Here is a 26,007-nt window from a genome sequence, read left to right as displayed (position 1 = left end):
CGCGCTCAGCCGCCGCTCGGCCGCTCGCTCCGCCCGGCCCCGCGCCCCCTGAGAGCCCCGCGCAGGTACGGCGGGAGCGGGGCCGAGACCCCGCGGGGACGGGGGGAGGCCTTGCGGGGCACGGCAGGGCGGGGCAGGGTCGGGTGCTTTCACCGTCGCCAGGGCTGTGCCGGGCCCGAGTAGGGACCCGGGGACGGGCCCTGGGCAGAGCCCGGCCCGGGATCAGGAGAGGTGGAGCGCTGCGATGCTGTTCGGTGGGAGAGCAGCGGGAGCAGTGCCAGCCTTCAGGGAGGGGAGGGAAACGGGCACGGGAACGCGGCCGCCCTGCTGACAGGGCGTTGGTAAGTGCGCGGCTGTGAATGTGCTTTTTAGGAGAAAACGCCATAACTGAAACTGAAATACCTATTTTAACCTGTCTTTGATTACTGTTTTTAAGGGAAATTGAGTAGTTCTATTTTTTGTTTACTAGACCACACTAAAGCTGCTGCACGTTGTTATTGTGGTGAAAAGGTAGGGATAACRTGTGAATTGTGGACAGGATAGGGAAGTAACTAGAGACAAAATATGGTGGATAATATTGAATCGAAAATCCGTCAAATYTGGGTATCAAAGGGTATAAAATTAGTTCTTTGAAGATTAGACTTGAGACCAATCTTATTAAATATTTAATAGAGCTCTTGATGTAGCAATTAAGACTTTACCGTCTTAATTTGGTAGTGATGAAGGGTTGGGAGGCATTGGTAATATGGAAAAGGGTTATAATACTACACAGAAAGAATTGGGTGATCATAAGAACTAGAGTATGAAATAAATGCAATAATAGTTTAAAGAAAGAGGGTTTACAGTTGTAGCCTTGCAAAAAAAAATTTGTAGAAGAAATTCCTACCACTTGAAAGCAACACAAAACCCAAGAATGTTGGTAGTTACAAGATACTGAATTGTGGAAGAGGTAATTGCTGACTACAGTGATCCAGTKAAAGGAATTACTGTTATCCATGAACAGAACTCTGGAATTCTTTGTATAACTGTATTCATTCTCAATAGAAAGTGGAACAGAAAGAGGAAGATCTGCTCAGGTCAAGTAGAGAAATCAAAAGTCTGTTGGAGAGGCATTTGGCTTTTTAAAATTTTGTGCAATAATTTTATCTTTGCTTTCTATTGAACCATCAAGGTAAACACCATGAAGGGAATAAATTGAGCTAAAAGATGATGTTAATACATGAATAATTTAACACAGATTTAAGATTAATAATATATGAGAATTTCTAGCCATTGGAGAGCACTGATATTGGAGTACCTGCCTTCCAAAAGGTCAAGGAAGAGCAAAAGCTGAACACTTTTTAGATGGAATGTGACTGGTTTGTAAAAGTAATGCTTTTGTTTGCTGCAGCAGAGGCTTAAGCTTAGTGTTACCTGTAGACTACAGATCAGTTTTTCTTTTTTGTTCATTTGTGAAATAGATTATTAGCAAGAACTTGTTAAATTGTTTTTTAGAAGAAAAATATTTATAGTGATGTTTGCAGTCTGAATAGTGGGGTTGGTGATAATCAGAAAATAATACTGGCTAATAGCTCTCTTTTGAGTTTAAGAGAAGGTGTGAAGAGTGAGCCAAGAGGCATTGAAGGCTGAAGTGCAGTATGTGCATCTTCTGTCTTCTTACCAGAGCAGTGTGAGTTTGCCTCTGCAAGAGGGAACTTAAAATCATTTCTGTTCTATAAGCAGTGACACATTTCCCCTCAGTAGATTTTGGTATTCCTAAGTCAGAGTTGTCTTACCAGCAAGAGTGAGGGATTTGAAGCAGTGCTTTAACTGCATTACATYACATTGTTTTGAACTTAATGTTTGAACACACATGGTCTTGAAGTCCTCCTCTGCAGCTCAGGACCTGAAATACCTGGTTGTCCAAGGAGTGAAAAACTACTACTAGAGGCTCTTCTAGGGATTTGRGTATGCTGGAATTTTGAGGGCTGCCACTGTTTCCTTTTGATCAGTCTGTCAGTTAATATCTTCCAACATGATCTCAATTTGTGGATGTTCCATTTCCAGACCAATCARTTAATAAGCACATAAGATATTTTAGAAGATTCTGGTTTATACATATTATGTGAAATGCATGATCCCTGATGCATTGAGCTTTCTGCAGAGATCATTCCTAGAATGTTGTTAGAATAGGTGACAGGCCTGTCTTTAGTGCATGAGCTTGTTCCATCAAATTTTCACTGTGAATGTTTATTGTATTTTTAAGTCAAGAGCACGAATACTGAGATGGTCAGTTTTGTTGGGGTGTGCTTCACTATTTAAAGATGATACTTACGAAATATGTGAAAAAAAATATTTTATCTTGTGCAGTCCTCCACTGCACCAGTGTCTGTACTCAGATTCTGGCTTTCATTCATATATCAAGGCCACTTTTCCAAGTGACATTGTTTCTTTTACTTTATTAAAAAAAAATTCAGTTGGCTGAGTGGAACTGAGCTGCTTAAACACCAGTGTTGTCACTCAGCAAATTTCTCACATCTGAGCAGTGCAGCTACATCAGCTGAATTTTATAACATAAACTCAAAGGCATAAATCCTGTAACCCTCATCAATGGGGTCATATTGTTCAGCATGCTCAAGACCTCTTAGAGGCTCTCATCAGCAACAGTAACTGGTGACAGAAAAAAGGCAGCAGCACATTTCAGGAAAGGCTTCTGGTGTATGGGCTTCCCATGGATGGTGTAAAATGCTTGTCTGTCTGCACCTCAGTGTTTGTTATCCAGAGAAGCAAATGCCTGTTTGTGTTATGTGTTAGTATCTTAGGGGACTGGTTCTGCCTGAGATTGCGTACAACTTCAGAGGTTTGCTACATGCAAGGCTCATCAGCTTTTACTCAGCATTACTGAGTAGGGTTGTAGATACAGGTGGTGTAGATTTTCGGGGAGCATTAAAACAAGGTACTGTGCCAGAGGCTTTTGAGGAGACTGGATAATTAGAGCATCAAAGAAGTTTCTTACATGAAGAAGTGTTCGGCTTGAAAAATTTTAAAGAAGGCAAAAAGAAATTGGCAAAAAAAATAGGCAAAAATATGGCACATGAGCTTCAGTAAGATGGTATCTTGGGCAGGATAAACCATGTTCATATGGTCCTGAGCTGAACAACTGGCAGCTACCACTCAAGAAAAAGTGCTTGTAGTTACCATTCAATGTTCCCTGGAAACTTAAGCTCAGTGTACCATGGCAGCCAGAGAGGCAGGAAAACCGTGACTGTCCTCAGAGAGGCCGTGAGAAGACAGAGGGTACCATTGTGCTGCTGCAGCTGGTGCACCCACATCTGGGGTAGTGTGTGTGCTTCTGGTCTCTGCATCAGAAGATGGGTACAGTGGGATAAGGAAGAGCAACTGAAAGGTGCAAGGGGATCAGCTTCCTTAAGAGGAGAGACTAGAAAGTTAGGGTATTCATAGAGAAGATTGCTGGGGCATGACTAAGACTCATGAAATGAAAGTGGTGAATAAAATAAGAATTATTCATCCAATCTTGAGGCGCTGAAATGGGAGTTGTTTGCTGRGGCTGTTGGGAGTGTGGTTTCAAATGGATATAGGGAAGGATGACAGGGGCGGCTGTGGTGGCAGTGTGTGCAGGTTCAGGAAGAAATTAGAAAGTGATCTGTTGAGGGGCTGCTAAAAGGGCTGCTCAGGGAGGTCCATGTGTAGTGACTGCTGGAGTGTTTGTGTGTAGAACGGACTGCAGAAAGCAGCCAGGCTCGTGTGCTCTCCCAAAGAAGGATCGCTGATAGCCACTGCTGAAAGCAGAGCGCCGGGTCGGTGGGATCAGTCTGATCCAAGACWGCAGTTTTAGTGAATTTATGTGGAACAATTTGGAATAATTTTAGTTCTGCATGGTTCAGTTCTGGGTTCTGAACTGCTGGAATTTGCRTGAACAGCCTAGAAAAAGCAGTGAGCAACATGGTGATAGTGTTTGCCAGGATATGGCAAGACAGAGTCAGCTATGAAATGCTGCAGAAGAACCCTGTAAAACTGAGTAACTGGATTATTGCAACATACTGGCATGAGTTCCTTGTAGGTAGAGGGCTTCAGATAGTGTAAGGAGAATGGAATGCTAAATTCCCATAAGAAATACCGGGCTCTCAGCAATGAGCAGTATTTTGTAGTTATAATGAATGGTTCCATGAAAATGTAACAATAGTGTCAAGCAGCAGTGAAAAAGGTAAAAAAAAAACAGTGAATACCACTGAGAAACAAGTAAAGAGCAAAGCAAAGAATTTTGTCATGCCACTRTGTTAATCCATGGTTCATCCCAAACACCCTGATTGATTCACCCCTGCTCTGTCTCCCAGCTCAGCAAACAGTAGAAATGAGTGAGATTCGGAGAAGCAAAACAGGAATGGTCATAGACACTTTACCCCTTCCAAATGAGGAATGACCAAGAAAGCTGGACTTSAGAATTCATCCTGGAAAGTGATGTCTGAGGACGCTGTGATGAAGGCCTGTAGAATCATGGGTGACAGTAASAGAAAGGGCAGAGATGCACTGTTCTTTCCACAGGAGAGCTAGGAGTCCACAAGGGAATTTACCAAGCCCCTGATTCAGCAAGAGAAAAGATGTTGTTCTTCATAGGTAACTGAATTGCGGAACTTGCAGAGTATGTTGTGGGTATTAGAAGCATTTGTGTTTAAGAGGACAAAGAGCAGATTCAGAGGTGGAGGCAGAGCCAAATATGCAGAAACACATCCATTTTGAATAGAAAAAGCAGTATTATGTATATTTGCCCTATTTTGTGTTCTTTCTGGCCTTTGCTTTTGGCCACCATTTGAAAAATTATACTAGGCCTAAATGGACCTTTGCTGTCATCTGCTRTGGATGCTGTTACCTTGGTTTCTTATTCACAAAGTAATAATTGACRTAGACTTTTTTTACAGTTTCTTTTCATCCTTCCTCAAATAGAACTTGTCAAACCTCTTTAAAGAAACACTGGTATTGCTGTTCATTGACTATACACCAGGTTTCATGTTGGATATTGAGTCTTTTACAGATGAGTTACTGGTACTTACTAAATTACCTAAAGGTAGAAGTTTCCTCTGTATATATGATGCCTTTTGTTTCTAGGCTCAGCAGGATATATTGATGCAATTGGTAAAAATCAGTTGAGCTACTTTGCTCTCAGGTTCTTTTCAATCATCTTTCATTGCATTTTTGGTCAGTTCCAGCCTCTGTGCAGATCAGGATCTTGAGGCTGGTCTCCCTGATATTCCTCAGATTTGCCTGTTRTCCTGGGAACACTTAGGCTGCTGGTTTACTCTCTTCAGTCCCTTAAGACACAGTTGGGCAGACTGTGAACTACATGTTTGCCTACATGGAAAACTTTTTTCRTGATGAAGTAACTATTTATGCAAAAGCAGTATCATATGTATATATTAATTAGAAATACAGCCTTAATAGTCTTACCATGTCATCTTACTGTGTCACATAACATGATCCACCATGATACAATTCTGTTTTTAAAGTCATGCTGTGTTGATAGATATTTAGAATCTTTGATGGAGTAAATATATCAATTTACTATTTGTCTTTGATAAACTGGGTTAATGATTGACTGTGTGAACATGAGAATTCTGAGCAGAAATATGTGTATCCAGCAATTATACTGAGGGTTGCATATTTGACAGTGTTAATAGTCTTATCATGATCAGTATATTGATATAAATACATTGTTGGTATAAAATAATGACTTCAATGAACAAGCAGAACACTATATTTTTTCAAAGGTAAATTSAAGCATACAATTATACAAGTCATATAAATGATTTACAAATTTAGAAGACATCTGCTTTTAAAAGTGATCTGCATCTGTTCACTAGGCACTAAACTGGATTTGATGTTGTACACTAAGGCCATGTCATTAAGGTTATATATGACTAAGACCATATAAGCTATTACATACATTATAAGGAAAAAAAGTGAGAAAATATGAACTATATAATAGTGAGTCATTTGGTGACAGGTTCTTTGCTTTATTGCTCTTACTAAGTTCTGATTTCTGGTGATTCCTGCTGGTCACAAAAAGTTTTACCCTGTTGTAGTAAATGTGTCATCTCAGACTACTATTCTTCTAGGTAAGGACTGGGCTTTTTTGGGGGGGGAGTGTGTTTTGGATTTAATTTTGGGTGTTTTTAAGAAACAGGCATAAATACATACATTTTAAAATTAAATACCTTTGTCTTCAGAACTCAAGCAACATACCAAAGTCCTCATTTCACTAATAGAGGATTGGAGCTTAAATGAGAATGCTGTTTATATGCAAAGAAACAGCAGTTTGTATTTCAGAATACTTTAATCAAGTTTTATAAAATCTTATTTTCAGACCTTTCATGATTTCCTTCCCAKGAAAATAGAGAACTCCACAAATGCAGAAAAAGTGGTCTGTGTGATCCAGGCTTACACACAACACCAGTACTTAAAGGGAACTTACAAGAAAGCTGGAAGGGGGTTTTTTACAAGGGTATGAAATGATAGGACAAGGGGAATGGCTTTAAGCTGACAGAGGGCAGATTTAGGTTGGATATAAGGGTGAAATTCCTGTGAGGGTGAAGAAAAACTGGAGCAGATTGCCTGGAGAAGCCGTGGATGCCCCATCGCTGGAAGTGTTCAAAGCCAGGCTGGATGGGGCTTTGAGCARCGTGGTCTAATGTTGTCTAAGATGTCCCTGCTCATGGCAGGGGGGATTGGACCAGATGACCTTTTAAGGTCCTTCCCAGCTCAAACACTGTTCTGTGCGTCCCTCCCTTCTGTGCGTCGCCAGGAATTTATCTGTCCACGTGGTGGCAGTGTCCATCCAGGCGCCAGTGCTCTTCCTGCCTTGGCAGCCTGTGGCCAGCCGGAACCGTGCCTTGTTCCTCTGTCACTGKTGTCTTCCTTTCCAGAAGACTGCTCCGAGTCTGCACCAAGTTGAAACACAAACAATTAAGAGTGGGAAAAATTCTCTCTACTCTGTTAAAAGCCAGATAAATAAACCAACAACTAAACAATATGTAGTAACCTTTTATATTTTCTTGACCAGCATACACCGTACATGTTCCCAACAGAGACAAAAAAAGGATTTTGAATAAAGGTTTGTGAAGAGGTTGGTAATTATGACCAATGTGATTCAATAACTTTCTGTAAAATCAGATGTGTTCAAACTGGCCACAATGATTTGAGAAGTACTGCAGTTATATACTGGTTTAACTGAGCCATTTCTGGGGAATTGAAGTTACAGATGATTTGAAGAAATCTGTAAATTGCCTTTTTTTCCCAAATAATTCTTGTGCAGAAGATGAAAAATAAGCAATGTTCAAAAATATCTAGCTGTATTTTTGATAGCAGTTTAATGGACTGAAACGTAATGCAACTGAGCTGCCAGTTAAGTTTAGCAGGGATAAAATGTTTGTGAATCTGGTTGTTGATAAAGATGTTTTAAAAGAATTATGTCTTTCTTATTGTTCGCTTGTTTTGTGTACTTAAGTACTTGCACTGTTTTAGCTGGGGAAGCATTCTGCAACCCATGATTGGCATTTGAAGCCTTTTATATTTTTAATCTTGAAATGCTGACATACTGGCTGTGATGAGCAAAGCTCCCCGTTTCCCAATGCCGTCATCTGCTSATCCATAAGAGCAGCAATAGTTGTTAAAACCTTTCTGTAAAGCATTTTGTATATGCAGCACCCCAGAGTTTCTACTTATGGGATGATCTGGACATTAGGAGAACCCACCTGTATGTCTGCATAAGGGAATGGGAATGTGAAAACAAATGGCATAAATAATGTTACTCTATCACCTACCCATATGGCTGACTAAGGACATGAGAGGGGATGTAGGTGTTACAAACCTGCTGTGATACCTCAAATCCAGGAGCTGTTGAAAAAATTACTAAAATTAGAAAGGGCAATGCTGTAAAATATAGTGGTATATAAAACAGGCATCATGCTGTAATTAATCTGAGGTGCTGCTTTTACCAGCAGTTACATATTAGTGGAGCCATAAAACTATGTTCCAGTTGTACTGAAAAGATAAGGGTTTCTAATAGAAAATACAGGACTCTAAATGGATTTTGATGTACATAATGGGGTTCTCTTCTAAATGGAAGTAAYTTCACATCATTTTTTTTACTAAATATAATATTTATTCAGTTAAATGACTTCTTGGTAACTTACACATAAGTACGTGTGTGCATGAAAATTTAGCAAGGAATTTCTCCCTCAGCATTTTAAGCGCATTACTGGAATGTTTTTCATTCACTTAAATAATGAAGAGGAGGAACTCTGCAAGCCACTGCCAATGAAGTGCTTTCGAAGTGCATTACAGAAAGAGGATGCCRTTTACCACAAGGGAGTTGACAAATGCAAATTTTGCAAATAATGCATGTCATGTGTTGCTGGCACAGGAGGTTGCTTTTTCTTGGTTTTGTTTTAGTTTCCGTTTCTTGGTGGTGGCAGTTTCCCTAGTGGTAATCTTACTGATGCCTAGGTTCTAGATGTCAAAGTGTGTATTAATRTTGAGAAATCTCAGGGATTGAGCAATCTGATACTGTTCTGTTGTCCTGACATGTTGTTTTAAAATAGGGACAACTACTTCAGTTTTCCTGAATGTACTGGGAACTACTGTAGTTTTGCAGAACTGGTCTATCCTAAGGAGCAGTGATTGAGGGATTAATCACAGTTTGGCAGGTTCATTAATACTTTTGTAGTGGAGAGATGAGTCCCATGAGTGTGTCTCATGTGGAGCCATTCTGTCCTGTTCTTGGGGCTGTTTGGTAGCTGTTGAACTTAATGAGAAAGCAGAGACAGAAGCACATATTTCTGTAAAATGAAACTGTGCAAAGTTAACATAAATTTGAGGACTAGTTTAAGAAGTGACAGAAGAAGAAGTGACATTTACCTCTGTAGTTTGAATTTTTCAAGATCACTCCTGGCTTCTGCAGGCAAGAGCACATCCTTAAACAGATCAGTGTGTGACACTGAGTTACCATTGTACATGGYATAGTAAGAAACAACTGATTCCTATTAAATATAGTAAATCACTTTAACAGAATCACTTAGTTTGAGTATTCATTTTGAAAACAAAATAGCTTGCTAAAATTTTCCTATCCTGTACTAGCCCACGTGTCATTGAAGAGGCTTACAGCATGATTTCTGAAAACTATTAATTAAAAAGTATATTGTGTTGAGGCTATATAAATGTATAAATTTAGGGAGAATGTATTCTTATATTATGCCTTTCTAATGGGAATTTTCTAACTTGGGAGGATGTCTTTGAATTTACTTGTTTTCACAAAACTTACTTTCTGTTAAAGTACCAAGTTATTAAATGCAAAACTTTTTTTGAAACAAAAATATTATTTAACAGATACATTTTCAGTAAACAGTGATGCATTTTTACAAGCAGTTGTTTACTTCAGTCTTAAAAAATTAGATTTATTTAACTAGAAGTAGTAGTAATTCTTAGGGATGTTCAGAATGGTCATTTTTCAGTATTTGGCTTCTTCTTGCTATTGCACATCCGTTTGTCCTAATTGGTGCCTATGAAATCAGCCCTTACTGGTAGTGAACYAGCTTATAGGTTCAGAGCTGTTGGCTGATTCACCTTTCAGAAGCAATTTAACGAGAGTGGTCAATGCGACTTCGTTTCTAATTTTTTTTCCTAAATCTGTTGTATTAGATAGGTGTTGCAGCAATAAGCTTTTTGTTACTGTGGACAGAAATGTAACCACCATTAATCAAAAATACCTAAGTTGATTTGCAATTTTTTTATGAGTTTTGTTAGGAAATTTTGCTAAATTAGGTTAAATTTGAGGCAAGAACATGTTGTTTGGGGACTGACATTTTAAAGATGGTGCATAGTTCAGCTTTGTATGCAGCTTGTATTTGGCATAGGTTAGGTGGCCATATGTGAAATAGAATTGTGTTTGTAGAAAAAATATTTTTAATCACRAAGATAAATCAAACCAGATGGTCCAGATTTTTTTTTTTTTGTGAATGCATTTGCTTAGTGCACAATCTTCAACTATTGGGAATAAGGATTTGCTTCGTCTTTGTCTTTCTTACTGTGAAATACTAACCTTTTACTTTAGTCCTCCACACACCAGTGATCAATTCTAGAGAACTGTAGTGTTAATAAATTCTGAATCAGAATTACTTCCAGTTACACTTTTTGTTAACTGCTAGACTTAGTGGTTCCTTTTCTGAGAAGATAAGGAGGTGACTTTTTTTTCTTGGTATATTAGCTAATGTTTCGTCACAGTTGGGGARTTCTGTAAGGCTTTACCAGACATACACGTCTGGTATGAAAATACAAACCTGAGCTTACATTTAACAGAGCATGCCATGCTGTTTCTCAAATAGCTGAAATCTCTTCCAGTATAATATTCTTGTGTTGATTTATGTTAGGTCTTGTTTTATTAAGCAGGTTTAAACACTCAAGAATCATTTTACAAGCAAATCACAATCTTTTTGTCAAGTACTGTTTGTGGTTTGTGCTATTGATATGCTGCTACTATGGCTGATAATTGGAGGTTTTAAAATGATTTATGGTCTTGCTTTAGGGAAGATTTAGTGCAGAATATAAAGGTCACAATCACATCGCAGAGCAACTGGGCCCATTATTTTTCTCAGCGAAGATTGGACGAGCAGAGTGGAAGAATTCTGGTGTCATTCATGATTTGGATGGAAAATCAGCAAGAAAATTGAAATTGCTGTCAGCTTGGATTTCTAGCTTTGTASCAGCCGGGGGGTTGTAACATATTAATTGAAAATGCAAGTAATTATGTTGTCCTTTCTTGTTGTGTAGGGTTATAAGGAAGCTGTTAGTGCCCTAAATGACACCAGTTGTGCAGCTTGATAGTGTGAACTGGCCACTTGCTATTGGAGGTGATTGTGGAAAAGGGTTCCTGAGCCAGTGATGTGCTATCATGTGCTTTAAAACATACTTGCAGCCTAGAGGAATGTACTCTGCTTAAAATCATTCCTTATACAGATAGCAGGACRTAGAATTTATTTCCATCTCTTTCTCTTCAGCATCCAATAAAGAAAAGGTTGTGCATTCCTGCACTGGGGAGCTWGACASTGTTRATGCATGTAGCAGAATTTGTCCAGATAGGAAACACAACCTAGTGAAGTTTAAATATAATTTACTAATCTCATTAGCCCCCAGTGCTACAGCTGTTATTCAGACCAGTGTGTAAACATTTTGAAATTACTTCTGTCGGTACTTTGATCTTGAATTTGATCTAAAATATAGGGGAAGAGCTATAAAATATAGACATTACGACCTCTCTAAAAAGGAGAGGTTTTAAATTGAATTCTTTGGCTACTGGCCATGTTTCCATTCTCCTGGCTGAATGAGTGCACTGGTGTGGAAGGWTACCTTATATAGATGAGAAAATTTTAAGCTGTGTATAGCAGTTTTAATAAGAGGTTCAGATAGTTAATCAGAGCACTGCTATACCATAAGCCCAGAATAGAAACCCTGGGCAACTGAAAAATACTGCTTCAAGTGAAGTTTCAGTTCACTCTCTATTCAAAGCTTATCTAGTAAAATCGCTTTTCYCTCCTGTCACTTGAACTTTGTCATGTCTCTATTGAGATTGCTACTAAGGGTTTTTACTTGTTTATATGTTTCTTTTTTCCTTGTTGCCTCCTCTCTGAGGCAGTGCAAAGAGAGGATTGTTGTCTAGTCCTCTAGATGTTTTCATTGCTCCTTGCAATWGCCTCATGACCGTATTACCATTCTCTTGGTAAATTTATTCTCTTTTTCCTTATTGTTTTCAAGTAATCTTTTCAGTGTCCTGTAAGCACACAGTGTTGTCATATCTTCATTATTTGACTCATCCTTAAAATAYTCTTCTGCAAAACTGAAATCATAGWTCATAAAATATTCTRAATCAAGTAATCCATGGTGAAACATTTATCTTCCTCTTTTACATCCTGATACAGAAAAGGACTTAATCCTTTATTTCATATTAAACCAGAGAAACTACATTTGTGTTTCTCCATGTTGAGGTTTTAGTCAAACCCACAGTAGCTTTGTACTTGATTTTGCCATTGTCTTCCTTGTACCCACTTCCAGTTTTTGGAATTCAATTTCACCTAATATATTTAATTTTCTGTGGTCTGTGTTACTGTTCTTGTTTGTTCTGTAGTTTGTATATCTCTGGCACTGTAAAAATAATCTTCTGCAAAGGTTATTGAAAAATAGATTTCTTGCAGAATGAAGAAATTAGTATTTTTATTGATCAGGCATTTTTAGCTGTATTGTACTTAGTGCATTGAGGTTCAAATTCAGATGATGAAAATCCCATTGGAGCAGCTTTGCTTATAGCTGGTAAAAACTGCAGTTGGTATCCACTGTGCCAGTGGACTGAATTGTTTAGAGTTTCCCCATTTATGAAAGGTTCTTCCTTTCTGTCCCAATCTATACTGTTTTACCCTTGAATGTCAATACTACTACATGTGATTCCCTACTAGGTTGAAAACTRATCGCCTATCTTGCATTTGTGGCAGAGATCTTACCAGTTTTCTGTCATGACAAAAAAGCTTTGCTGCTCTTTTAAGATGTGTGAGTTTTTTCCATATTAGCAGAAGGGAATGCAGTGCACAAAATTAATGTGTATGACAGTAAGATTTCAGATTTGACCTGTAAGCTAGTTTGCATTCTTGTTTGGGAACCCTAGCAGTCTATGATTATTTGCATTGTGTTATTTGCCTGGTTTCACCATCATTTCTTCACTCTTTTACTTGCAGATTGGTCACCTCCTCCTGAGAGAATCAGAGCAATGTCCTACGTTTTTGTAAACGACTCCTCCCAGACAAATGTGCCGCTGCTGCAGGCTTGTATTGATGGRGATTTTAACTATTCCAAACGACTGTTAGAGAGTGGTTTCGACCCGAATATTCGTGACAGCCGAGGCCGAACTGGCCTTCACCTGGCAGCAGCCAGAGGAAATGTAGACATCTGTCAGCTCTTGCATAAATTTGGTGCTGACCTACTGGCCACGGATTACCAGGGTAACACAGCCCTTCACCTGTGTGGGCATGTTGATACCATCCAGTTCCTAGTTTCTAATGGACTTAAAATTGATATTTGGTAAGTCACTTTTTACAGTACATAATTTAATAATGCATTAGTCTTCTGTTACCAGAGCCTTTCATATAAATCTGCTGGTGGTGAAATGTTGTATTTGGTTCAATTCCACTTTACAAAGATATCACTTAATTAAAAAAAAAAAGGCAGGAAAACAGTAAGAGGCCACTTCTGCTAGTCTGTGCAACAAGTAAAACAAATGAAAATAGCTGCTGCTGGTGTGGGCTGCTGTATCTAATTCTGCCTCATTGATGACATTRCTGCCTCGGTTTGGCCAGACAACCAGGTGTGGGTGGTTGGCACCAAAGAAAAAATCACATTGACTACTTTAAAAGAATTTTCTCTTCCCCAGTTTCTATTGTTGTACTTTAGAAGACAAAGAAAATACAGTATATGTGTGTATCAGTTCATTCCCATACTYGTCTGGTAACAATGCTTCCTTTCAGTGTTTTTGCCCTCCCTCAAAGTCTGTGACTCAGAATATTGTATATTCTTTCCTTCTGGCTTCCAGCAGCTGTCAGATGCCAGTGCTCAGATGGAAGCTCTCAAGCTGCAAAATAACTAGCTGTTTCATTCCTGTACTAAATTACTTTGTTTGTGGAACTTTCCTGCATATTCACAATGTGTGCAAAAACCAGGAGTAATGTCAAAACCTTTCGAGTTTTTTTAATCCTGTCCCTTTTTCACCTGTCCCTCATTAATGTTTTCAAGTCAGCAAAACTAGTTATTGGTAGACCAGATTATTTATGGGTTATGKGTTGGGATTTTTTTCCCCCTCATTTCAAACAGCTCTGGTGGAAATTCCTGGTCCAAAGGCAGCTCTGGTCCTATTCAGTATTATTTTAATAGCAGCAGAGGGACCATCTGTATTTTATTTCATTTTTGCCTGATGTCCTAATACYCTCATGGAAAAGGAACTATGAGGAGCCAGATTGCAAAATTCTTTCTCGAAATTAAGCTTAAACTTGAACATTGCCATAAATGTACTGTTTGTTTTTTTTGCTGTAACACCCAGATATTCCAGTTAGATTTGCGTCCTAGGAATTTTGATTTTATTTCCGGGGGAAAAAAGAGCTGTGCAATGTAATGTGTAAATATACTGATTTTCTTCTGTAGCCAATTGTGCTCTAACTTGGATAGATTGGATAGATCTAACTTACTGTCTGATAAAACAGAAAATAGTTCTGAGGATTTACTAAACTGTAATATTTTATGCTGAGTTGACTTGTTACAAAATGTCAGTATTAAAATTTCCTTTTGTGTTTTTGTGGGCTTGTTTTAGCAACCACCAAGGTGCAACACCACTTGTTCTTGCCAAACGAAGGGGTGTGAATAAAGATGTGATTAGACTGCTGGAATCTTTAGAGGAGCAAGAAGTGAAAGGATTTAACAGAGGAGCTCACTCAAAGCTGGAGACAATGCAAACGGCTGAAAGTGAAAGGTATTTACCAAACAAAAATAATTACTAGGAGAAATAATGTTTATGGCTGTTAGATTTTTGTGATTGACTTTTTTATTCCTTAAAACAGATAATACAAAATTTGGCCTGGTAGTATCAGATAAAATCAAAATTGAGTGTTAAATTTTATAAAAACCTCTTTAAACAGATGAAATGTGAGGAAAAAAAAAAAGAACTTCTGGTATTGAGATTTTAATTTTCCATTGCAGAGTCACAAAAATAAATATTTTACCCCTTATCACATAGCCAAGTAGAAAATAGTGTGAAATGTAAAATGCCAGAATCACAGGCTAACCTGACGTCCTTTTGATAAGCTGATTTTCTGTGCAAAGAAGAGGTAGCAGACTTTTCATCYGCCTGAACTTGAATAAAGGATTTTATATGGTGCTGTATATGAAATTTCTATCATTATTGGTCCTGGAAAAGATGGAGAATAAGAATTTCATGGTGTCTRAAGAGATAGTTAAAGGAGAAGTGAAGATTTTAAGAAAGTTGCTGACCATTTCAGGGAAACTACTAGGTTGGAGGGAAGTTACTAATGAATTCCTAAAGGAATGGTTCTGGGACTGTGCTTACTTAGAATTTTCGTAAATAAAAAAGTATAAGCATGAAAAGTATAAGCATGTTAGTGAGATACAGGCAATCTTGAGGAAAATTGGGATGGYATAGACAAAAATCTGGGGTTACAAGGGAGAAGAAATCAGTAGGAGTAAATTGTGATTCCATAGCCCAAAATGTAGTTTTAATTACTGAAAGCTGTATGCCATAAAATAAAAGCTTCTCCATGGAAAACAGGTATAGGAGAACAGGCTTCGTGCATTAGTCAGTTAGAGGAGTTAATGMTACCCTGAAAAATGTAGTGAAGTCCTACAAAGCACGAAACAAGGTATTTTCACTACATAAAGAAAAGTGTCAGCCCTGTTGTGTAAAGCAATGGCTACTCCTGTTTTCAAGAATGTCTTAGTATGCTGTTTACCCCCATTCCAAAGACTTGTGGCTTTTTTAATATTGTCTAATGATGACCATGAACTATGACTACTGGAACATTATATCACAAAACACAGGGACTTTTGTCATGTAACTGCTGTTCAGTTTGTGTCAAAATGTAGACATTTTGTACTCTAARCAGAAAAGCAGCTGTATAAATGGAGTTAGATTTAAGCTGAGTAAACAGAARAGGTGAAACCAACTAAACTGCAGAAATAATGCCCAATACTCCCAAGGAGCAAGCATGAAGTTCTTTCTTATACATCAGGTGATCCTACCTGACAGAGAGACTGTTTTAAGCCCTGAAACAGAAAATTAATTTTATTTTCTAAATTATGTGGTTATAAATTATAGGAATTAGTGCATATTACCTTTCTGACTTTACTAATGTTTTTTGAAAGTTTCAGACACACAGAAATGCACTTAGGCTGATTTTGTTTAAACATATGGACCAACAGCTCATCCCCATTTAAATTCTGGTTTTTGATTTGATGGTGTCSCTTTAACGAACATAGCTTCCTTTCTGTTATTTGACCTTCATAAATGTTATATTGTTTGCTTTGGCCAGGAAGTCAGCAACTCTCCTTGGGGACAGGCACAGAGACATAAACAGTGCACTACCCAGCTTCTTTGGGAATGTGTTTAAAATGTCTGAAATACATTATTTTTAAAGTAACAAATAGCAGATGCCTACAGGAGCCAAAKCAAATGAGTTTGTGTGCTGTTTGCTTTGTAAATAAATAATGTCTTTTTACCAGTTGGCTTTTCAGACCTCCACAGTTTCACTTCTCCCTCTTAGTATTATTTTCACGTTTTAGAGACACTTAGATTTATGTCCTCTGTCCTCTGCCCTCTGAACTCTTACATTATATATGAACCTGTGGAGAAATAATGCTCGTTCTAGAAACAGTCTCTRAAAACAGTCTCTGACTTCAGTTTTCTGCTCCTTTTTACATGCAKTTGCTGTTGCACTGGAAGCAGAGGCCAGAGCTCTGTTCCCAAGTCAAATTTATTTTTGCTTGCTTTGCCTTCTTCCTGGTGAGGGGCAGCCCTGCTGCCAGGAGCAGAGCTCGTTCTGTCCCTCTCTCACACAGACATCTGTCCATCTGCACAGCCCAGCAGGACCTGTGGCTGTGCCACAAGCATGTCCAAATGTGAACTCCCACCTTCTCTTGGACACAGGAGAACATCTGTGTGAGCTGTRTGGCACAAATTCTTCTGAGGATATGTTGCTGCATTATCAGTCCTTATACATCTGTAACAGAAATTAATTTAGAAAAAATATCTTGAATAACATTGTTATTAATTGGGTCATAATATAGAATAGAAAAATGTTTCTATGTACCCTTTTTAATGAGCAAGCATGTGATCTTTTCACTTAAATTGCRTTGCACCTTTATTTAACCTCTCTGTGGTTAGGTATTAACTAGTTAGTACTTACTGAATAAGAAGTTCTATTCTACACAAAGGGCTGTTTTTTATTAAACCTTTTGTTTTGCTTGGGAAATCATAATAAGCAAGAAAGATGACTAAATCCTGCAGTTATGGGCAAGCTAAAATAGTTTTACAGCATGGTGAATATTTAACAAAAATACAGGCTGTTTAATAGGCAATTCCTGAAATCTTGTGCGCATGATGCTGCAATACTTGAGCAATCTGTGGGAGTTTAGGCTAATTGTTCTTCAATGGTTGTACTTCCTGAGAAAAATACTGTATAAATAGTGTGAAGTTTTCCCATGGTGTAATCTTAGAAGAGAGATTCATGAATGAKACTTTTTTCTGGTAACCATCATTTGTCCATTTATTTCTGTCACAAAGAACTACAGCATTTCTGCAGTTAGTTTTGACTTGGAAATTACTTTCCCCTGATTTTTTTTGTTGTTATTATTAGTCCTATCAGAAATATCTAGGAATATGGTAATTGAAAGCAGTTAAAAGGGAGGAAAAAAGATTTTTTTCTCCCTAYGTACATTCTGCTATTAACATCATTGTGTATATGGTTGATTCTACCATTTCTTTTCTGTGGTTGTCAAGGCCTGATCCTGTAAATACCCAGGTATGTAATTTCACTCAAGTAGGAAGTAGTGAGACTCTGCAGAKGGCCAAAATTTTAAGTAAAATCAAACTGTGAGAAAGCTTTCCTATTCTTCGTGAGGTTTTTCATAAGCAACAGAGCTTCCTGTTACAATTGTGAAACTAGCAAAATTGGGAGAATTACAYGAGAAGCCATGCAGTGTTTTGAGACAACTTACATCTTTTCTGAAGGTGATCCATTGTCAAGAAGACTGCCTCACTCTGATTTTGTATTTGTTTTTCATTTAAAAGTGAGAACAATTCCAGTCCCTAATTTATAGTCTGAAAATTTAAAGGGGCCTGATAGATTGGTAGTGGAATGTTAAAGCATCAAAGCAGTTGCTGAACAACATATGGTAGAAAACCCAGCAATGTCAACTTATTCAAAAAGTTTCYGAACTTCTTGTTATCCAAATTTACTGTTTTCTGTGATTTTTTTTAARTGCTAAAGAAGARGTATGTAACAAAGACATCCAGGAGAGTAGTAAAGTTTACTGCAGCATTCAGCATCTAAATCAATATTTTGGTTAAAGGTTTCATTTTATTCATCGGAGTTTCTTTTTAGTCATAATTTRTTTTATTAACAAATAATGTGTGCCACTTGCAGTCTTAACTTATGCTTCATTATATTTTGCTAAGCCATATTTAGTAGGAATTATGGGGACTGACCTTTGAAGGCTTCTAGGTGGCAGGCCTGAAAATTCAGTGCAGTTGTACATATACAAATATAATTCTCTTTGCACAGGTTAAAAAAATCTTTTCTGCTAAAATAAATGTTTTCCTGATCTGATTTGTCTTGATTTAGSAGAATCAATGCTATAAATCAGTATGTAGGTTTAATTTTTAATTTAGAATGTTTCAGTTGCCCGTAGTAGGATTACTGTCATACTTAAAGGTGCATTCTTTTGCTCTGATGTATTTTTAACTTTAATCCTTTGTAGTGCAATGGAAAGCCATTCCCTTCTTAATCCAAACCTACAGCAAGGTGAAGGAGTTCTTTCCAGTTTCCGCACGACATGGCAAGAGTTTGTGGAAGACCTGGGCTTCTGGAGGGTGCTGCTCCTCATCATTGTCATCGCTCTTCTGTCCCTTGGAATAGCGTATTATGTTAGTGGGGTGCTTCCTTTTGTAGAAAACCAGCCTGAACTGGTGCACTGAAGCAAATGCAAAGTACACTGTCCTTTTCCCTGTTCTAATCTTATTTGGAGCTTCTTCAAATTATTCTCTTGGTGCAGACAGTGGCAGATGTATATACTGTTTGCCTTTTKTACTTACTACTAACCCCTTTGAGAGAGGGATTAATTAATTTCAAGTAAAACACTAAATTCTAAAGCATTCCTAAGCTACCTCTGACTTACTTTGACTTGCAAGCAAGATGTGAAGRTAATCCTCTCTGATAAAATATTGTGATTAGAAAAGGCCTTTCATTATGAATCAAATTCCTACATATGAAAAATATATTCTAGTACAGGAGCAAATTTGGTTTATTTTTCCTATGAAGAGAGGTAAATCTGTTGTTGGATTTTTTTGTATGTGCTTCAATTGCAAGAAAAATACTCTTTTAAAAGTTCTCCTCAAGAAATCTAAATAAAGTAATGACACATTCTGATATACAGACAGTAATAAGCTGCGTCTCCATAGTTATTTTAATGCCTCTCCATAGTTTTGTATCTGCTAGTTTAAAAAAGAATGAGAAATAGTTTAAGTTTGGCTGTGTCTCTGATGTATAGATCACTCCTTTATTTATTAGGTTAATGTAGTATGTCCTTCCCAGATGAATTTAATGTGTTAATACCTGCCTGAAGTAAATTTTGTAGAACAAAACTGTTGTGCTTTGGAAGAAGCCTTGGGATGAAAATGTTGCATTTTTGTTGAAATGTTGCTAAACAAACCTGTCTTTTTAAGGGTAATTACAAAGTGATTTAGGTGTTCTGCCATGTATATAATAATTCTGTGAAGCCATTCTGAAATGTGTCATGAAGGATAACTTTTTCTCCCTCCTGTATGGATCAGACTAAACCATATAATTGTGTTGTTTTAATGTTTGTGGAGACAACTTGATTGAATAGAATTCCTTTCTACAATTGTTTTCCATTTCAGTTGTTTTCAGACAAAACCTASATGCTTATGAATTATTTTCTGAGTATACAGAATAAAGGTATTTAAAATACTAATATATAGGAACATTGTATGAAATTAGATCCATTCTGTACTTTGCTGTGAAACCCTTTGTTGTAAATAACCTAGGTATATGAATCCATTAGCTATTCCTTTATGAAGGCTAGAAAAGTATTGCATAGTAAGTTGGAGGTTTTCAAAGAAAGTGGATTCTCTCTCCCCATGCTGATTAGACATCTAAGTCTCTTTGTTGCCATTGCCTTGAAAATCCCMAACAAAATGCATTCTGTGAGACTAAGGAATCAATTTTTATTTTTTTTTAATTAGCCATTTCTAAGTTGTTGCTAAATAACATAAAACATTTACTTTACATGTAATAAGTACTGCTAGAAGTAATCTACATTGTTCTGTTCTGGTATTGTATATATTTTTCCTTTTTGTTTATTAGTTTGAATGAAGGGGATTGTTGTCTTTGTTTTGATGTGYGACATGGGTTTTCGCTGGAGCTCTGCACCATTTTAAATTGCATCTGAATAAATCTTGGTCTCAGTTCCTAAGTTAAATGACAAAGTACTTTTTTAGCTGCACAATGCTGCAGAAAAGAAAACATCAAAAAAAAAAAAACCCAAATGAGAGCATAGTCCTCTTCTGAATATTTCAATTATGGTACCATTGTTCATGAACAGATAAATGTAAACTCATTATATACCTGAAGTACTTATTTAGACAACTAAATGTAAATTTCTGTTAATACAATGCATTATGACTGATGACGTTGTCTTTCAGTATGTATTATCTGCATAATTTGTAGTTGTGTTCTCAGAATGGATGAATGCCGCAAATAAATACATGTAGTAAATATGTTTTGGTTTATTATTACATTAGTGCAGCAGTAACAATGCTACCCCATTTTACTGAGTTTGTTGTGCATTGATCCTGAGTATTTCAGAAATGGGGAGGTTCCCTACACGAGAAATGGCAACCATGCAGTTGCTATAAATGAGGTTTTAGAGCACAGTTTCATTAAATTTGCCTGGTTTATTTTCAGTATTGTTGCTGAATTAAAATTGCTGTCTGGTTGTCTCTCTTCCTTGAGCCTTCAGGTATTGAACATGTGATCTGGAGGCCCCTCACAATTTAAGATTACCTACGAGGGGGTACAAAACATAACCAAGAAAACCAATCTTGAGCCTTAAGTAGCCTTTCCTATATCACTGCATACATAAGCACACATGCAGGAGCTGCACATTGAAAAGGTTGGAAAAATTGTGTGTTTCAAATTAAGACATTTCAGTTTTAAGCCTGAAAGAAATCCAAAGCACTGTTTGAACTTCCCTGTGCAATGACTGCTGCACCTTGGAATAAGGACRTGATAAATGTCTGATAAAAGTGAAGTTTGTCCTGTATATACTTCTGTTATTGAAAAAGTACTGCYGTGCCTTTCAGTGTATCTACAAACGCTAATGTCTTCCTTTTCAAAGGTTGCTTCCAAAGAATGAATTTACCTCCTAACTTTAGCTTACTTGTCATAGGGGGTTTTGCTATTTCAGTATAAAGACTTTTATAGATCCTGGATTATCTGTAGGTAAATAAGAKTTCTTTCATTTATTATTGCAGTGATGTCTTGGTACCTTGATCCAGCTACTCACTTTTGTGCCTGGCAACAAAATTCAGCTGAAGTGCTTAAATATGATTAAGATAATAGGTGCATCATACTATCCTTCTAGTGTAGGTACAGAATTATCCCTGCTGTCACCAGAAATTAATTTCATGTTAATACAGATTCAAGATTAGTCACTCTTCAAATCCAAGACAGATTGTTGTCTCAAGCTGTTCTTAGACTTATGAGCCAAAATGGAATAAGGAGGTGAGAGGGAAAACAAACATGGAGGTATGAAGTGATTCTTTTTCCAGTGACATGAAACAACTTGGTGGACAAGATATTGCAAGGTGGAGWGTAAAAAGAAGAGACATAGGCTCCTCTGCGGTGGGCTGTCCTGGTGCTCATATTTATCCYGTGGCAAGATTACACCTATCTTACCTCACAGTAGCTTGTTAATGTACCATMTCTCTTTATCTTCTAGGGCTCTGTTTTCACTCATATTGGTAATTTGCTTTGTACCCGGGGATGTTCTGTTGGGTGACTGACATGAGTAGATACTGTTTCTGGCTGCCATAATACAACAGGTTTTTAATTACCAGACATGATCTGGCATTGTGAGACTTTTCATCATGAAAAGCTCCTATGAGAGAAGAATATGGTTTCACTTTGAAATGTTGAAACAAAAGATCTAGGTAGTTCCTGGGTCTGCAGCTGATTGCAAGTTTGATTTTACCATGAGTCAGCTAATCTCTAAGACTGTTTTTAATAAATAAGTAAAAATTATCAACTATGGCTAGTTAGCTAGGTAGCTCTTTTTCTAGTCAAAATATGTTTGGTTATAATTCCTTACAGAAATATGAATTTAGTAATTTATTCAGAATTGCAAGTGATAACTTATCAGAAAATGAAAAAAAGGCTAATATTTTCTATTGTTATATTCAGGATTTTCAAGTCTAGTATATATTTAAATGTTACCTAAAACTGATGTTTAAGAGAACAGATAGCTTTCTCAGCTGACAAAAAAATTGTCTTGAAGGACAGGTGTATGCCAAGGAAGGCAGGGAGCTCCCTTGGAGTAGAGAATGTGACCTCCTTCCCTCCAAATTGTTATAACTTTGAAATCAAAGGGCTTTCAGGCAAAAATATGGGAAAAGGAATAACAGTTTTTTATCCATAATAAGGCAAACAAACAACAACAACAATAGCAACGACAAACAAAACCAGAAACCCAGAGACAACCTTCTCTGGGCTGTCTTGCCCTCCCCTGTGGCGCAGTTCCGGTCACAGCCGGCAGGGGCGCTGGTGGCTCCTGGCAGGGTGGGGGCGATGATTCCTCCGCGCCTGCTGGGGGCGCTGTGGCGCGGGTTCAGTCACTTCTCTCCCTCACGCGGTGATGGCGGGCGGGCCGGACAGTGGAACGGCCTGCAGCAGGAACCTCGGACTGGCTGGGGAGGCAGGGGCTGGCTCACCTGKGGTAGYGAGCAAGAGGTGGCAGAAACACCGCAGCTGTGGCAAGAGATTGCTCCCTGSGTAGCTCACCGGTGATCCTGGGTCTGGGCTGTGCAGATAGGGTGGCTCCCCCAGCGGGGAACTGGGTGTTCCCGGGTCTCAGTGTGGCAGGCACTGGCTCCGGGCTCCCAAAAAGCAGGGAAAGGAGCTAGTAAAYTCCAGTCATGGTGCTGAAGGGAAAAAGGAGGAAAAAACAGGCAAAACCCAAGCGGCAACTGTATCTCTTGTGAGAGTGATCGCACTGGGTGCCTCCCGGAATCCAATCCTCCACCAGAACAGAGAGACAACCTCGCTTCCCACCCCTCAACTCTTGCAGGAAATGTCGGGCTGGCTGTCAACTATCGCAATATCCCCCAARCTGGGTTGTGGGGRCAGTGACCATCCTGGACACAAAAACAAAACAAAAAATAAAAGGGAACAAAATGGGATGGGATAAAAAGACATCCCCAAGACACAAACTAACTTGTTTCTGAAGTTGTTCCTGTTTCTGAAATCCGCTCTTTGTTAAAGTCGTATTGGAATTGGTGGGTAAAAATAATCTTCAAAAATTAGGTGAAAATTARGTCAGAATGCTTTTCCTTCATTACTTGTTCTTTTTTTTTACATTTCAGCATTAATCATTGCAGGGTTACTTGTGATACACTTGGTAAAATTTCCTYAGTCATCCAAAGTGTTACAAAAAATGTTGCCAATTGTTCATGAACATTGCATCAGTGGTGTTGGAGGTTTCAAGAAGAATTGTCATTGCACAGTTTCATAACCTGCAGTTCTCGGTRAATTCTCTAAGTGCTGAAATACTGTTGAATCATGAATCTTGAATCTGTATTAATACTATTAAATTAATTTCTGGTGACAATAGAGGTAATTCTGGACACGCACTCACAGAGTAGTATGATGTGCTTGTTATCTTAATCATATCTAAGTASTTCACTGAATTTTATGTCGTCTGGCATTTTTTGTACTGCTCTAACAAATTCAAGGGGAGAACGCTTTAAAAACATACAGTATTAGGAAACATGCAACTAATTGGTAGTTCTTTGCTATTTATTGCTGGGAAGGGAAGTGTTCCCAGGGTCATGCTGCCAGAGAAATCTGAGATGAGCACTAGAAATCCCCGACTGACAGTGATCTGCTGTGTCTGTGCTCTTACGCAAAGCAGGACKAGTGCTCTGGTGTTTCAGCTGAGCAGTCTGCGTGTGCAGAACCCTGAAAAATGTGTCTTTGCTGTAGGCATTTATAGTTTGTAATTCAGTGCTATAACTAAGCATTGAGCAACCAGTATTTCCTAATAACTGTGATGAGACAAAACTGTTGTTCTTCATTAATGCCAAGGGAACCGGGAATCTATTGGAAATTGCCTAACTAAGAAGCAACAAATTGGAATATCTTACGAAGTCAAAGAGTGAACAACTCACAACCATGGCTTCAAGTGACACATGCTTTCATTTATGATTTTAAACTACCTTCTGGATAAAGGAAAAAATGGGGGGAGAGACATTTGGAACATAATTTGTTGTGTGCTATGTATGGGTTGCAGAAACCAAGAGGGAAGTGACTGCAGTGAGCTAATATAGCAGCACAGCAGGCAGAGCAGTGTGATACCTTCATGAATCACTGCTTAAAGGCCAGTCCCCGTGCTTGTAAGCAGTGTGAGGAGTGACCAGTAATACCTTCCTAGCAGGAGAAGGATTTCACTGKCTTGTGATTACACCATCTCACAGGGGTGGCCATGCAGCCCTGCAACCTGAGCTGCCCCTTCTTGACTTTCAACGTCTAGAGYGCTGCTATTTCAGACAACTGCATGTTTGAATGTGTGCCTACATTAACAGCTGCTCATGTGGAAGCTGAACTGATTCCTCTTATACAAGGATCCCTCTGCAGATAGGTTAGCAAAAGAAGTTYTACCAAATGTGAACAGAAGCTCTTTGTAAAACATTAAATATTTCTGAYGAATTAAGTTGTGTTTATCTAAACATCAGAAGGCAGGAATCCAGATGAAGGATCAAGTATATACAATAATATCTCATTTTCTTTTGCCAAAGAAAAAAGAACAGATAACATTCTCAGTGCAAAGCAACAAGAAAATCACAGTAAATTTGTTTTRATCTGCAGAATATGAATTCCCTAATGAGCCAAATTCCATAGTACAAGGGATTTGTCAAAGAAAAAAACCTCTGGCAGTTAAGTTTTCTAAAAGAAAAGCTGGCATAGCCTTGCAGTGTTGTGAAGGTAGTAACGCTTAAAGGCTGTCTGGCTTAATGAAGTGTGCATACTGAAACAAAACTAGGTAAGCAAATGGATTTTTGCTAGGATGTAAGAATTGAAATGCCATATGTTCATCCTCATATGATTGTCTCATTGCAGGCTGAACATCTGGCTTGGTTTGTTTGGGCTACAGATATTTTCTGACAAAAATGAAGTGTGTAGATATTGATAGGTTTAAGCTGGCAAGGCCAGTTTCTGKAGATGACATGAAGAATAATGGAGTATCCCACTGAAAGTCATGACAGCTTGTATGTGGACTGCACAGTCCTGCCAGATGTGTTCYGTACAGAACTGGTCATTTTCCCATTTATGGTACTGGTTTGAACCTTTATGTCAGTCAGTGAACACCAGTGGTGAACAGAGGGCTTGAACGGAAGGCCATTCTCAAAGTTTGTGATTATAATAGAATTCAAAGCGTTGTTTCTTTATTTCAAAGTTCAACGAACTTTTTTCTTTAATCTAATGTTTACTAGAACTACAGCCTGCAAATGTGCACACATAATGAGCATGTGGGTGTCCTTACTCKGTGCACTCCTATGCCAAAAAGAGGTTTAGGAATAGCAAACAGGGCCTCCATTGAGATCAGTTTGAAATAAGTTTGATTTAAGGAATCCTGGTGTTTGTCATTTGTTCTCAGATTGGTATTTAATATACCACCAGCTCTGTTTTTATTTGTTGCACTTAGTGACACGTTTTCTTGGTCCTGGTGATRGAAGGGTAGATCCCATTACTTACCTCTCAGAGGTGTGCTTCCCCCACCAAGCTCCCCACTATCATTACTTTGATAGTAGGTGAATTCTTCAGTTTAAAATATCAGTTCTCTTTGGTTTTTAGAGTTATGCTGTCTGTTTCACAAAGTAGAAACTCATTTGCTAGCATAGTA

At 38.1% G+C, this 26,007-nt stretch overlaps 1 protein-coding gene across 3 annotated transcripts; it reads left to right on the top strand.

Moving 5' to 3' along the window:
- On the top strand, positions 1-20,768 carry ANKRD46 (ankyrin repeat domain 46). 3 transcript variants are annotated; one of them, XM_057366279.1, is made up of 5 exons: positions 43-65; positions 4,335-4,614; positions 12,771-13,113; positions 14,393-14,551; positions 18,571-20,768. In XM_057366279.1, the coding sequence occupies exons 2-5, from the start codon at positions 4,599-4,601 to the stop codon at positions 18,785-18,787; spliced, it is 735 nt and encodes a 244-aa protein (XP_057222262.1). In that variant the 5' UTR covers positions 43-65; positions 4,335-4,598; the 3' UTR covers positions 18,788-20,768. The 3 variants fall into 3 exon arrangements, with proteins under 3 accessions (XP_057222264.1, XP_057222262.1, XP_057222265.1); XM_057366281.1 differs by lacking the exon at positions 4,335-4,614 and having other exon boundaries at positions 1-65; XM_057366282.1 differs by lacking the exons at positions 43-65; positions 4,335-4,614 and adding an exon at positions 174-341.
- Positions 20,769-26,007: the final 5,239 nt, after the last annotated feature.

The sequence above is a fragment of the Malurus melanocephalus genome, unplaced genomic scaffold (assembly GCF_030028575.1).
Source record: "Malurus melanocephalus ecotype Western Australia unplaced genomic scaffold, MMel_1.1 scaffold_62, whole genome shotgun sequence".
Taxonomy (NCBI): domain Eukaryota; kingdom Metazoa; phylum Chordata; class Aves; order Passeriformes; family Maluridae; genus Malurus; species Malurus melanocephalus.
This window is presented reverse-complemented; position numbering and strand designations above follow the sequence as displayed.